This window comes from Cynocephalus volans, chromosome 14, assembly GCF_027409185.1.
Source record: "Cynocephalus volans isolate mCynVol1 chromosome 14, mCynVol1.pri, whole genome shotgun sequence".
Lineage (NCBI taxonomy): Eukaryota > Metazoa > Chordata > Mammalia > Dermoptera > Cynocephalidae > Cynocephalus > Cynocephalus volans.
The window spans coordinates 96,209,886-96,225,286 of record NC_084473.1 but is presented as its reverse complement, the minus strand read 5'-3'; the positions used below and the strand labels follow the sequence as shown (position 1 = coordinate 96,225,286).

The following is a 15,401-nucleotide window of genomic DNA, read 5'->3' as shown; positions in this document are numbered from 1 at the left end:
ATTTTTATAGTCAATTGCCTCATAAGTGGGGACCTACAAATGAACTCATAAAGTATGCACTAAATTCTTTATTTATGGTATAACTATAGTGCTGCAAATACATAGCTGTAGCTCTACAGCTATAGCACTGTGAAAAGGTGGCATCAAAACGTCTGTGAAGACACTTTCTATTGGGCTGTGTGTCGTGAAGAAGAGGTACATTTGATGGTCTGTGAAGAAGAGAAGCTGGAGAACAATTTCACTGGGCGCTCTAATTGGGATGGAGATCTAATTCCTTTAAGAAACCCAAGAATTAGTTAATACTTGAGAAAGGAAAAAAAAAAGACAAATCTAGGATGGAAAATTCCATTTCTTCAGTGTGTCAATTTGAAGGAAAGGTCTAGTTTATCTTTGGACGTAAAAGTTGATTCCAAATTTTCTGTGCTCATTTACTCATTCAGCCCACTGATATGCAAAATACCGCGACTGGTTGCATAGAGCAAGCCAGAAATAAGCGGCTACCTATTTCTGCCTTTAAGAAAAAAAGAAAAAAAAGATTTGTAGAAGTATAATTCACATACCAATTCAATGATTTTTAATAAAACTGACAGAGTTGTCACCCCCACAATACAGTTTTAGAACGTTATCATCCCAAAAAGGTCCCTCCTGCCCATTTGCAGTCAATCTCTGTTTACACCCTCAAATGCAGGCAACCACTAATCAATTTATCTCTATAAATTTGCCTTTTCTGTGTATTTCATCTATAAATGGCTGAATAATAGCCCGTTGTATAGATATACCACATTTTGTTTGTCCGTTCCCTGGTTAATGGACATTTGCATTATTTCCACCTTGTCATTAACTGTGCTGATATGAACACTTGCATACAAGTCTTTGTACGGTTATAAGTTTTTGTTTGTCTTGACTAGGTGCCTAATAGTGTTATTTCTAGGTCATATGGTAAGTTTAATTTTTGAAGAAACTGCCAAATTTTTTTCAAAGTCCTCAAAAATTAATTGGCCATAAATAGAAGGATTCTGGACTCTCAGGGGTGTTCCATTGATCCAAATGACTGTTCTTATGTCAGTACCACACTTCCTTGATTACTGTAGCTTTACAGTAAGTTGAAATCAAGCAGTGTAAGTCCACCAAATGTGTTCCTCATCAAAATTGTTTTGGCTCATCTGGGTTCTTTGCACTAAATTTTAGGGTCAGCTTCTCAATTTCTGCAAAAAAAAAAAAAACCAGACAAAAAACTTGCTAGGATTTTTATATGAGTTATATTGAGTCTGTAGATAAGTTTGGGGAAAACGGCCATCTTAATAATACCAAGTCTTCTATCAATTAACATGTTTGTCACCCCATTTAGGTCTTTGATTTCTCTGAGCAATGTTTTGTAGTTTCAGTGTATAGGTCTTTCACTTATTTTGATAAATTTGTTCCTAAATATTATATTATTTTTGATGCTATTATAAATGGAATTTTTTCTTTATTTCATTTTCAGATTGTTCATTCATAGAACATAGAAATAAAACTTATTTTTTTGTGTATTTATTTGGTAACATGACACTTTGCTGAACTTATTAATTAATTCAAGAAGCTATTGGGTAGATTCCCTAAGAGTTTTTACATATAGGATCTTATTATTTATGCATAAAGACAGTTTTTCTTGTTCCTTTTCAATATGGATGCCTTTATTTTTTTCTTGCCTGATTGCACTGGCTAGAACCTTGAGTACAATGTTGAACAGAAGTGGCAAGAGTGCCTTCCTTTATTTCTGATCTTAACAGGAAATCACCTAGTCTTTTACCATTAAGTATCATGTTTTCTGTAGGCTTTTCATGGATGCCTTTTATCAAGTTGAGGAAGTTTCCCTCTATTCCTGGTTTGTTGAGAGTTTTTGTTTTTGTTTTTGTTTTTAACGTGAAAGGGTGTTGAATTTTGTCAAATGTTCTTTCTCCATGTATTGAAATAATCATATGGTTTTATTCCTTATTCTATTAATGTTGATGGTAAACCAGCTTTGCATTCCTGGGATAAATCCTGCTTGGCCATTGTGCATAATCCTTATATTTTGCTAGATTTATTTACTGATATTTCTTGTTTATTTTGTATCTATATTTATGAAGAATATATGTCTGTAGTTTCTTTTTCTTGTGATATCTTTGTCTGTTTTGGTATTGGAGTAATACTTGGCCTTCCCTTTTCTATTAGAAGCAATCTTGCCAGTAATATCTGGTTCTCTAGGACTCCTCTTTCCACTTCTCAAGCAAGAAATCTGGAGTTTTATTTGCCCAGCTCAGTTAAATACTTCCCAGTGCTTGCATCTGGGGCCAAAGAGAAGGTGGAGAGAGAGAGAGGGAGAGAGAAACAAAGAACAATGGTGCTCACCTCATCTTCCTGGAACCACAGTGCCACTAATCAGGCAAGAAAGATTTCCATCCTTCAGAGTATTGGTACCTCTGGGCTCATATTGCCAATATTGCTGCCATTGGAGACCAGTGTATAAGAATGGAGGGAAAAAAGAGGTAGAGATATCTGCATTTTCTTTGAATGTTAGGAGTTCCTTTTCCCATTTCATAAGCCAGAACTAGAGGACTTCTCCTAGAGCTCTCTTTGTCTGCACTCTGGTGCCACTTCTGGTCTTTAGAAGATGCTAGAGGAAAAACATGTTAAACTCAATGCTAGTTTGGTGTTAATTAGAAGTCTTGTCTTCTTTCCCAGCCAATTTGTTGCTGTTTGCTTTCCAGAATCCTTAGGTTTTACCTATAACCCAAATTCTCTGTCTGTTATTGAGTTTTTCTAGAAATTTATTTTTAATATATTTTGTAAGAGCATTGGTCCTCAAATTGATTGGGAATTAAAAATAATGGCTATTCCAGATGATGAAATAAAGGCTTTGGGGAATTTTGGGGGGAAGAGGTTAGTAAGGTCTTTCCATTAGTTATCCGTCTTTAAGCATAGAAAATAGAACTTTAGAGATGGTTTTTACAAATCAAAATGATACTACCAGTTTCTTCGTGTAGTAGACATAGCGATGACATTTACTCCAACTTTGATTCATATAGTACCATTTGGAAATAACAAAGCAGTCTTTTCCTTTGCTTCTTATGAAATTTCCTGGAACTGAAGTCTACCCAGAAAGGTTATAACTGAGATGGGCTTTGAAAAGATTATCTGGAACAGGAAAGGGACCCTGTTCATTTTTTTAAATCCCTTTTCTCTGTACTCTTCAAATTGGGTACTTTCTGTTGATTTGTCTTCAGGTACACTTTTTCCTTTGTTATATCAATTATGCTACTGAGTCCTTCCAGATATTATATTTTTTGCTTCTAACATTTCCATTTACTTTTTATAGTTTCTATTTCTCTCCTGAAAAAACTACCTTTCTATTCATTTCAAGAGTATTTACCTTTACTTCATGGACTATGGTTATAACTGATGATTTAAAGTCTTTATCTGATCATTCCAACATCTGGGTCATCTCAGTTTTGGGATCTATTGATTGGGTTTTACCTTAAGAATTGGTCATATTTGCTTGCTTTTTCATATGCCGCATTTTTAATCATATAATGGATGTTTTGAATAGTATGGTTTAAGATTCTGGATCTTGTTTAAATTATCTGGAGAAGGTTGATTTTTTTTTTCAACAAATTTGCTTAGATTTAGACTGCAAATACTGTATCACATTCTGTGGGCAGTGGCACCCATGTAAGTTCAGGTTTAAAAGACTGTGTGGTTCCCTTTGAGTTTGGCCTATGCCTGTATCACTCAAGGTTTAGTCTGGTAATCTGGAACCCGGGCAATGGTTTAAATTGTAGTTAAATGTTCAAAGCATTTGCTGTGCTGCTTTGAGTCTGTTCTGCACATGTGCATCTCAGGACTTTGGCTCGTTCATGTAGAGAATAAAAGCATCCTCTTTGCAGGCTCTTCTCTCACTGAAATTTCCAGATTAATTTTTAATTTTTATCAAAACACTTCCTTCATATGGTAACAATTCAAACAGAATAGAAGAGCTCATATAATGATAACAGTGTACCTTCCCTGACATCTCAGTCCTACTCCCCAGAGGCAGCTTCCATGAGATGTTTGTTTCTAGTTCTCCTTTTCAAATTCTTGTTTCATAATTTATCATATTTAAACAATGTTTTTATTCCACTATATGAAAAAGATGGTAATATTACCCTCATTACTCCCCTCTTCTTCTCCTGCTCCTAATATTGGGTATTTATATTATTTTTTGTTCCATTGGTTGCATTTATAACAACATACTTAAAACTCTGTTTCATGATGTATTAAGTTTCATAATCTTCTTCAATTTCTGACTCCAGATGGTGGAGATATGTGTGCCAGTGCTTTTCTCCCCCTTTCTTTCCACCTTCTAAGAGCTATACTTAGACCATTATGTTGCTAATTTTGTGCTCTCTCCAAAGGTTCACTGCAAATGTTTAAATTTTTTTTTTTAAATCACAAAATAGCATTTGCATTATTATGACTGGATAAATATTATTCAACCCTGGGACAATTCATAGTTTAGGGGTACATGTCCCTCTTTAAGATCCTATGTGATATGTTGGCCATTTGAAGGATGCTAATAGCATGAAGCAAAATAATTTCTTTTTCTTTTTTCTATCAGTGTTTAAAATTATACCACATTTAATTTGTTTTATGTTTGAATCATTATTTTTTGTATTTGTTAGATATGTATATGGATGTATTTGTCACCAAGATTTCTAAGTCCTCTTTATCCTGGGAGACTTCTTGTTGTCTATGACCTGTGCACAGCTATCATCCTGTGATTTCCCTTCTCTGCCCACTTGGGCTGAATCTTACTGCTTCCTAGATTTTGTGTATTTCTTTCATGGTTTACTCCTTCATTTTGCTGGAGTACATTTTCAAGTAACTTCCATGTTTGTCTCTCTCCAAGGTGCTAACTAATGATTGACTTTTCTGTTGAAGAACCCATTTACTTCTCACAGCACCGGTCATGGTTCTGAAGTAGTCTTTGCTTCCAGCTTTGGCGCTGTCATAAAATCTCAGGAATTCTAGTTGTATACATAATTTTTCTTTATTCCCCTCTTCCTCCTTTCACCTTGAACTAAGTATAAAAATTGTGGGGGCAGAGATACCTTCCTTCTATACCTAATTTGTTAAGTGTTTTTATCATGAAGGGGTGTTGGATTTTATCTAATGCTTTTTTGCATCTATTGAAATGATCATATGCTTTTTTTCGTTCCTTCCTTCTGTTGATGTGATGTATCACATTTACAGATTTGCATATGTTGAACCATCCTTGCATCCCTGGGATGAATCTCACTTGATCGTGGTGAATAATCTTTTCAATTTGTTGTTGGATTCTGCCAAAAGGGTAATTTTTAATTAGCAAAGAACAGAAAGTACTCCAAAGTGAGTATATAGTATAAGTGTGTTCTGTAATGCTTTAATAGAGTGATTCTTAGTAGAGAATCCCAGACTACCCAGTACTTAACTGTTTTTACTATCTGCATTGACTTTTTTCATGAATCATTACTGTTTTGTCTTTTCAGCAGCAGAAATTGCAAGGAAATTCAACAAAGAAAATCAAATCCAAAAAACCAGACCACCTCAAAGGCCAGAAGGTTATTGCAAGATGTGATGAAAATGGCTTTTATTTTCCAGGTAGAGTTTTTTTAGTTTGTGAGACTCCTTTGAGAAATAACTTGATATTGGATTCTGGAGGTGTCAACCTGTGCTTTCCCTAGAACATAGACATTTCATGAGCTGGACTAAGATATTCCACTTCTCAAATGAAATGATAATAGGGTTTCTACCCATATTGGGGCAGGGGAAGTAGGCAGAAAAGTGTATTTATTTTAATCTCTCATTTGTTTAGTAAACAAATTTTTATCAAACACCTACTATGTCCATGTATACAATATTCTGAAAGTGCTGGTCTAATGTAGTGAGCAAACAGATGAAAATTCTTGTCTTCATGAAGGTTACATCTTAGTAAGGGAGACAGACAAACAACCAAATAAATAAGTAAAATATGCAGTATGTCAGATACAGTGCATACAGAAAAATGAAACCATGAAGGGAGTTGAGAGTGTCAGGGTGAAGGTTGAAATTCTAAATACAGTGGTTAACAAAGAGCTCCTGGGGGAGGTGACATATGCATAAGGACTTGAAGGAGAGAGGGGCGAGCCATGAGATTGGGGGAAGAGAGCTCTAAGCAGAGGGAGCAGGAGTATGAAGGCCTGAGGCTGGTGCGCACCTGGCATGTTGGAGGAAGCGCAAGGAGGCCACTGTGGCTGGACCTGAGAGGTTTGCCCACGACTTCCTGGGCAATGTGATTCCTGAAAGAATCAGCCAGGTAAAGTGCAGCAGGGGGTGGAGGTATAAAGGGGGCTTTGTGGATAGTGACGATAATATATGTGAAGGTCTAGAAGCAAAGAAAAACATTGTATGTCTGGAGAAGTAAAATTGATTAAGGCCGGAACCTAGAATGCAAAGGAAGGGTAGAAAATAATAAAGCTCCTCAGAGAGGTAAGCATGGGGCCATTCATAAAGGGTTATGTTAAAGAGCTTGAACTTTACTCTGCAAGCATTGGGGAGCCACATTTAAAGCAGAGAGACTTGGGAGTGTGCTGATGGTAACATGAAGGTCAAGGGTTTGGATCCCTGTACGTTCAGCTGTCAAAACAAACAAACAAACAAACAAAAAACAGAATAAAAAAGCAGGAAGAAACACAATCACACTGGATATTTTTAAAAGATCCCTCCCATTGCAGTGTAAAGAATGGACACTAACTGGGTTAGGAGGTCACTCGGGTCCCTGGCTTGGGCCATTATGTAGATAGTGGTGCCTACAACAGATGGCGGTGTGGACAGGAAGACAATGAGATGGATCTGGGATGTGATGAGTTGTAGGTGCCTATGACATGCCCAACTGAAGATGTCGGAGAAGCACTTGGTGATAAGAGTCTAGAGTTTGGAGAGAAAGTCTATCTGGAGATACAGACTTTGCAAATGTCAACACAAAAGTCATCAGCGAAATCATGAGGAAGGTCTATAGAGAAAAGAGAAACTAGGAGAGAACCTTGAGGAAGCTCTTTCAGGCAAAAAGATCATACTACAGAAACATAGCTTACTTCGCATAGGCATTATCTATCAATCACCAGTTAAAATAATAATTATTAATTAAATTTAACTAAATAATGTATTCAGGTAGGAAAAAACAATACTTCAGTGGGATGTTTGGTTTCCAGCAGGTATATATGTAGAACAGAAAATTGGGACATCTTGCTTGAAATTTGGTAAATGTACTTTGGAGTTGCCTGGATGAGAGTCAATATGAACCCGAGCATTTGAGATGCACACAGAGGCCAAGGCACGCGGCTCTTCATTATGAGAACAGGGGCTGGAAATCTTCCACTTCTCTGGGGCTCAGATTTGCTGAGAGGTGATTACAGGAAGCTACCCCTGCTCGAGAAACTTTTCATTTTCTGAATTTGAGCCACGGAGAGGAATCCAAAGCTAACTTGGCAGTTTAAAGAAAATTCTGAAAAGGACTGGATTCCAAATGTGAGGATTAGGGCTTGGCATCACTTTGCTGCCCAGGGCCTCAGGGACAAGTAGAGTGGCTCGGTCTTTTCCCAGCACCATCCCTGTGCGATGAGAAAATGTGAAAGGCCTACTGAGGCAGTCGAGGACACAGAGCTAATGCCATAGCCACATGCAATACCTGAAACCATATCAGCAAGTTCTTTAAAATGTGCAATTAAAGGTAGACTGCATGCACTCCTAATAGCTGTACAGGATCTGACTAATGGGGAATTTTTAATTTGCAGCTGTGAGTAAACTCAAATAAGTCAGTTTGGAGGAAATAAACATTTTAATTTAGTGATATAATCAATAATTTTGATTAGTGGCTAGTTAGTAAACATTGGCTCAGCCGAATTAAATGACAGTGCACAGATTAACTGGATGTAGTTGTTTTTGTGTCTTGTCCCCGCCAAGGTCAACTAATCTTTTAATCTGGAATTTCAACTTTAATTTTCAACAGAAAAGCTAAAAGAATAATACAGAGAACTTCTGTATACTCTTTACTCAGATTCACCGATTTTTACCATTTTGTCACATTTTATGACATATGTTATATTATTTTATTTTATTCTGTCTCTGTCTCTCTGTCTCTCCTCCACACACGCACACATATTCTTTTTTCTGAGCCAGTAGAAACTAGATAACATTTTTCATTCCACTTTACCCCTTAATACATCAGTATGTATTTCTCAAAAACAAGGACATTCTCTTACTATAATCACAATAAAGTTATAAAATTCAGGAAATTATACATTATTATAGTACTTTCATCTAATATATATTTTTTGATTGTGTTTATTGTTACAATAATGTCCTTTATAGGCATCTTTTTCCTCCAGTGCAGGTCCCAATTCAGAACCATGTATTGCGTTTAGTTAACATGTCTCCTTAATTTTCCTTAATCTTGATTTATTCTTTGGCCTTTCCTATTATCTGTCATGATATTGACATTAATTAAGTGTAAGGCCAGCTCTCTTATAGAATGTTCTCAAGTTTGGGTTAGATTAGATTCAGGCCATGCCTTCCTGGCCAGAATTGTACCTAAGTGATGTCATGTCCCTCTCGGGGCATCCTGTCCAGGGGCACGTGATGTCCATCTGCCCTCATTAGTGATATTAACTCAGATCACCTTGTCACTGTGAGTTGCTGTGCTCCCTCTTATATAAAAAAAGAAGGCCCAAATAGAGTTTTGTAGAGCACAGGCGTGATGGTCATTGGTGACTCCTCTTCTGGTAACTGTTGTTCAAAAACATCCTAAACATTTTTAGTGAAAAATAGCTGGTTTTTAAATGCACTTCAGCAGGAGGCTGCATTGGAGTAACTGGACCTGAGTGTCCACTGCTTGAGGCAGGTCGACACTGGAGCAGGGCTGGCCCAGCCGGCTGTGGCCACCATCCTTGGGATCATGGCAGGGATTTCCATAGGGCTGGCTCTACTCCAGGGGTTAGTGTGGATGATTGAGCTGGTGAAATATCTACATTGTGCAGAATGGAAGTGATGAGCTGATAGCCTGGCTTATCCGAATGCTGAAGACAAAGAGGAAGACACGTTTCAAAACCTTGTTTTAAATCATTATTTGTGGGAATTGGGTCATGCTTCCTGTTGTTCAGTGAAAAGCGTTTTACTTCAGGAAATTCATGGTGATTTCTGCACTAGGCCATAGGAACAAGTTATGATGGAAGCAAAAGGGGGGCAAAACTGAATACTTTCATGGACTGCTTTAATGATTTAATCATGGGTGTAATGATTAAAGGTACTGCCAAAGGTTCCTGTATTAGAGACTTAATCCCCACTATGACAGTGTTAAGAGGGTGGGAAATCCTACTGTGGTAAGTGAAAGGTGGCACCTGGAAGAGGTGATTAGATTGTAAGCACTGTGCCCTCTTGAATGGATTGGTCCGTTCATGGAGTAACAGGCTTGGTTCTGATGGCTTTAAAAGGACAGCAAGTGAGGTTAACTCTCTTGCTCAAGCCATTTGCTATGTGACATCCTGGGTTGCTGGAGTCACCACCAAGAACAAGGCCCTCAAAAGATGTGTTCCCTAGACTTTGGACTTTCCAGCCTCTGAAACTGTAAGCAATAAATATTGTTTCCTTATAAATTACCCAGTTTTAGGTATTTCTGTTATAAGCAACAGAAACGGACTAATACAGGTCAGAAAATTCTACGTTTTCATTTATTTGAATTCTGCCTCTTTCCTCTACTAGACACAGGATTGAAGTCATTTAATTTCTCTGTGCCTCAGTTGCCCTGTCTTTCCAAATAGGATTTAAAACAATTGAAACCCTCATAAGATTGTTGTGTAGATTAAATGTGATAATGTACAGGACTTTGTTAATTACATGTAAAGAATTTTTCTATCATCCCATGGGAAAGCTCCTCTTAGGAGATATAAACAATTCTCATCCTCTCCTGGGGGTGAAGGAGCTGTTTTCAACTTCACAGAAGTTTAAAACCTTTAACAGCAAGTCAGAGAGTCAGCACAGTGGACTAAAAAGGAAACCTATGATGCTAAAAGGAAGGAGAGAATATGAAGAGTAGAGTGCAGGAAGACACTGCCGTGGAGGTGGGCAGGTGGAGGGGGTGCTCTGGCTGGAACAAAGCTAAAGCCTTTGAGGGGAGGTGGAATTTAAGCTGGGCTTTGAATATTGAAAGGTTCTTAGAGCCAGATGTAAAACAGACAAACAAACAAAATCCAGTCTCCAGCCTGAGAAAACCTATTTGGAGCAAAGATTCAGAACTATTCATGCATCTTTCACCAAATGAACTGCCTGACACCGTCTAGTTAGACAGTTTCACCAATTCTGTGGCCATTGAGCACAGGCAGCATTTTTGCTGAGGCTCTCAACGGGAGTGTGTTCTTTCCCCCAGCTGAGTACAGGAGAGCCCTCTGGCCAAGGTGGGGAGCTGACTCAGACCCAGGAAGATGCCTGGAATTGCCAGCCTCCACCAAGAGAAAGACTGAAAGCAGTGGAGGGTCTTCTGCTCGTTCACTCTCCAGAGCCCAGACTCTGCAACAGGTCCTGGAGGACTTCAGAGCCAGGAGACACAGCCTCACCTCTCCGGGACTGAGCGCAGAGAGAAACTGAAGTGGAAAGGGAGCCAGGAATTGGAGCTGATCTTGAATCAGGACGTAAATGGTGGCAATTCCTTAATTAGATGGAAAAGGAGCAAGTACAGAGGATTAGCAGGAACTCAGTGGACCGGGTCTGGGTCCTCCAGCTCCACAGGAGCCCGGTGAGGTGGTTTTGAAGACAACTGTAAGAAAGTGCGCTGATTTCCGGGGATGAACAAAGATCCACATCACCAGAGGTTGGACAAAGAAGAAAGCAGATTGGAAGGATCTAAAAGAAGTCATTGTGACATACTGAAAAGTCTAGGTCCAATGATCTAGAGCAGGGGTTGGCAGACTTTTTCTCTAAAATACAAAGGAAGTAAATGCTTGAGGCTTTGTGGGCCGTATGGTCTCTGTCATAACTTCTCAACTCAGACAACTGAAAGACGGCACAGCAGGCTCAGTACTGTACACTCCTAAGTCCCACAGGCTAAGAATTTGAGGAGGGTCACACCAGCCAGCGTGGGCACCTCGGCAGCCCGGAGCCGTGGGAAGGGTGCGGGGCACTCGTGTGGGATGTGAGGACTCCCTGCATTTTTAATTAGGAGTGGATCTTATTGTTTTCATAATAGAAATTCTTTCTAAGAAGTAGTGCTTGTTTTTTTCTGATTAAAAGGGATAAAGTCAGTTTTTGGTAGAAAATGTGTGAATAATGTGTAAAGAATATTTTAAAAACCAATTTAACATTTTAGACCAGTAAGAAATCACAATGGAAAGCTGGCTTGTGTGTGTGTGTGTTTACAAAAAAGGATTTTTACTTCTTTGGCCATTTAAAACAAGAGACATGGGTCAACATGAAAATCCACAGCTGTTTCTTTGCCACCTAAAAGGACATGGGACTTTGCCAGGGCAAGCGTGTGAGCCGGGGCGGGGGTGCTGGGCACACGGCCTGTGAAGCCAGCAGGGCTGCGTCAGCACGGTTCTGTCTCCGAGTGGGAGTCCGGAGCAGCTGCTACTGCCAGGGAACGTGTCCAGGGTTAAATTTCCCCTTCATTAGAGTTAGAATTTAGAATCCCTTTTTAATGGGAAAATAAATTTCTACTTGGATCAATGACAAAAAATGTGAACCTTAATAAGGGTATTTTCTTTTCCTATTATAACAATTACGTATAATTATAATACATAAATTATATATAATTCATAACTATAATATAATTATAATATAAAGAGTATATTATAACTAAATATACTCTGATTATAACTAAAAGACAAGCTTCTCACTTCTGTTAAAAGAATAAATATAAGGCAAATTATACTTAACACATTTAATTGGAGCAAGAAAAGAAAAAAATAAATAAAAATGACGTGCAAATCAGGCAGCCCCTAAAGACAGAACAAATTACGAGGGACTGTGGCCGACAAAACACATGGTGGATTCATCTTATAGACAGGAAAAGGGAAGTGGTGGCACAGAACAGGTGGCTGCCTGCAATCGGCTGAGATGCAGCTGTCCTCACAGAAGCACCCTTCTAAGTTAGGTTTTCAATTTGCCTATGGGTTTGAGTGCTAACTTAGGTCGGTTCCTATGAAGAGCTCAGGAATGAGAATACAGAGGCTTTCTCAGGCCAAAACTTTTTAGTTTGATTTTTTTTTAAATTTCAGATAATTTTTATTTATTTATTTTATTGGTTATGAATATTCATGAGATACAAAGCTGATTGTCACTACTCGTACCCACGATATGATGGCCAGATCCATACTGGCAGCATTCCTATTACCACAAATTGCGATTATACCCTGTGTCCCCCACCCAATTATCCCCGACCGACCTCCCCATCCGCCTTTCCCCGACTCTATTTTGTATCCCTAGGTGTGCTCTCTCCCTCTGCAAGTCCAACGCACCACTATGATCTATCTTTCCTTCTTTCTCTTTTAGCTCCCACTTATGAGTGAGTACATGTGGTATTTATCCCACAAAGTGCATGTGCTTTGCTTATTTCACTCAACATAAGTAACATAAGTTTCTCCAAGCTCATCCATGTTGTTGCAAATGGGAGAATTTCATTCTTTTTTATGGCAGAGTATTATTCCATGGTGTATATATACCACATTTTCCTTATCCAGTCATCTATTGATGGACATTTAGGTTGGTTCCATATCATGGGTATTATAAAAAGAGCTGCAATGAACATGGGAGTGCAGATATCCCTTTGACATGATGATTTCCATTCCTTTAGGTATATACCGAGAAGTGGGATTGCTGGATCATGGGGAAGATCTATCTGTAGTTGTTTGAGGAACCTCCATACTGTTTTTCATAATGGTTGGACTAATTTACAGTCCAACCACTGGGGTGAGGTGATATCTCAATGTGGTTTTAATTTGTATTTCCTTGATGACTAGTGATTTTGAGCATTTTTTCATGTACCTGTTGGCCATTTGTATGTCTTCCTTTGAAAAATGTCTATTCAGCTCCTTAGCCCATTTTTTAATTGAGTTATTTGTTTTTTTACTGTGTAATTGCTTGAGTTCCTTATATATTATGGATATTAATCCCTTGTCAGGTGCATAGTTAGCAAAAATTTTCTCCCACTCTATAGGTTGTCATTTCACTCTGTTGATTGTTTCCTTTGCTGTGCAGAAGATTTTTAGTTTGATATGGTCCCATTTGTTTATTTTTACTTTTGTTGCCTGTGCTTTCAGGCTCATGTTCATAAAGTCGGTGCCCAGACCTAGTTCCTGAAGTGTCTCACCTATATTTTCCCTTAGTAATTTTACAGTTTCAGGTCTTATACTTAAGTCTTTAATCCATTATGAGTTGATTTTAGTATAGGTGAGAGGTGCATGTCTAGTTTCATTCTTCTGCATATGGATATCCAGTTTTCCCAGCACCACTTATTGAAGAGGCAGTCCTTTCCCCAGTGTAGGTTTTTGTTGCCTTTGTCAAACATCAGATGGCTGTAAGCCTGAGGGGTGATTTCTGGGTTCTCAGTCCTGCTCCACTGGTCCAAGTGTCTATTTTTATGCCAGTACCATGCTATTTTAGTTAGTATAGCTTTGTAGTATAATTTGAAGTCTGGTAGTGTTATGCCTCTGGCTTTATTTTTTTGTTGTTGTTCAGGATTGCTTTGGCTATTCATGGTCTTTAGTTGTTCCATATGAATGTTAAGATTGTTTTTTTCTATTTCTGGGAAGAATGTCATTGGTATTTTGATGGGGATTGCATTGAATCTGTAGATCACTTTGGGTAGTATAGACATTTTCACAATGTTAATTCTTCCAATCCAAGAGCATGGAATGTCTTTCCATCTTTTTGTGTCTTCTTTAAATTCTTTCAGTAGTGGTTTGTAGTTCTCATTGTAGAGATCTTTCACCTCCTTGGTTAAATTGATTCCTAGGTGTTTTATTGTTTTTGTTACTGTTGTAAGTGGCCTTACTTTCTTGATTTCTCTTTCTGTTAGCTCATGATTGGAGAATATAAATGCAATTGTTTTGGGGGCGTTTATTTTGTATCCTGCAACATTACTGAAGTTATTAACCAGCTTTAGGAGTTTTTTGATAGAGTCTAGGTTTTTCTATGTGTAGTATCATGTCATCTGCAAATAGGAACAGTTTGACTTCATCTTTTCCAATCTGGATGCCCTTTATTTCTTTTTCTTGCCTGATTGCTCTGGCTAGTACCTACAGTACTATGTTAAATAGAAGTGGTATTATCTTGTTCCTGTTCATAAGGGAAAAACCTTTAGTTTTTCTCCATTCAGAATGATACTGGCAGTGGGCTTGTCATAGACATCTTTTATTGTGTTGAGATACTTTACTTCTATACCTAATTTGTTGAGAGTCTTTGTCATGAAGGGATGTTGAATTTTGTCAAATGCTTTTTCAGCATCTATTGAGATAATCATATGGTTTTTGTCTTTGAGTTTGTTGATGTGATGTATCACATTCATTGACTTTCATATGTTGAACCAACCTTGCATCCCTTGGATGAATCCCACATGATCATGGTGTATAGTTTTTAAATGCGTTGCTGTTTTCTGATTGCTAATATTTTGTTGAGGATTTTTGTATCTATGTTCATCAAGGATATTGTCCTGTAATTTTCTTTTTTTTGTTATGTCTTTATCTGGTTTTGGTATTAGAGTTATGTTGGCCTCATAAAATGAGTTTGAGAGAGTGGCTTCTGTTTCAATTTTTTTGAATAGTTTAAGGAAAATTGGTATTAATTCCTCTTTAAAGGTTTGATAGAATTCAGTTGTAAAGCCATCTGGACCTGGGCTTTCTTTGCTGGAAGACTGCTGATTACCACTTCAATCTTGTTGCTTGTTTTTGGTCTGTTCAGGTTTTCTGTCTCTTCTTGGTTCAGTCTGGGTAGTTTGTATGTGTCCAGAAACTTATCCATATCTTCCAGGTTTTCATATTTGTAGCTATTCTTATATCAGCTAAAATAGACTTTAAACCAAAAAACATAAAAAGAGACAAAGAAGGCCACTATATGATGATAAAAGGATCTATCCAGCTAGAAAACATAATAATCATAAATATGTATGTACCCAATATTGGAGCACCCAGATATATAAAGCAAACACTCTTTGACCTAAAGAAAGAAATAGGCCCTAGTATGTTAATAGTGGGTGGCCTGAGTACCCTTCTCTCAGTATGGGACAGATCTTCCAGGCAACAAATCAACAAAGAGACACAGGATTTAAACTACACCTTAGACCAACTGGACCTGGCAGATATGTACAGAACATTTTACCCAAAAACTAAAGAATATACTTT

General features: G+C 37.9%; 1 protein-coding gene across 2 annotated transcripts in view; it reads left to right on the top strand.

Annotated features, from left to right (window-relative positions):
• The window catches only part of VWA3B (von Willebrand factor A domain containing 3B), a 247,870-nt gene that overhangs the window by 215,046 nt on the left and 17,423 nt on the right, over positions 1-15,401 (top strand). For both annotated transcript variants that reach the window (XM_063078561.1, XM_063078560.1), the window contains exon 22: positions 5,526-5,637. In XM_063078561.1, the coding sequence (XP_062934631.1) occupies positions 5,526-5,637 (112 nt within the window). The remainder of the gene's footprint in view (positions 1-5,525; positions 5,638-15,401) is intronic.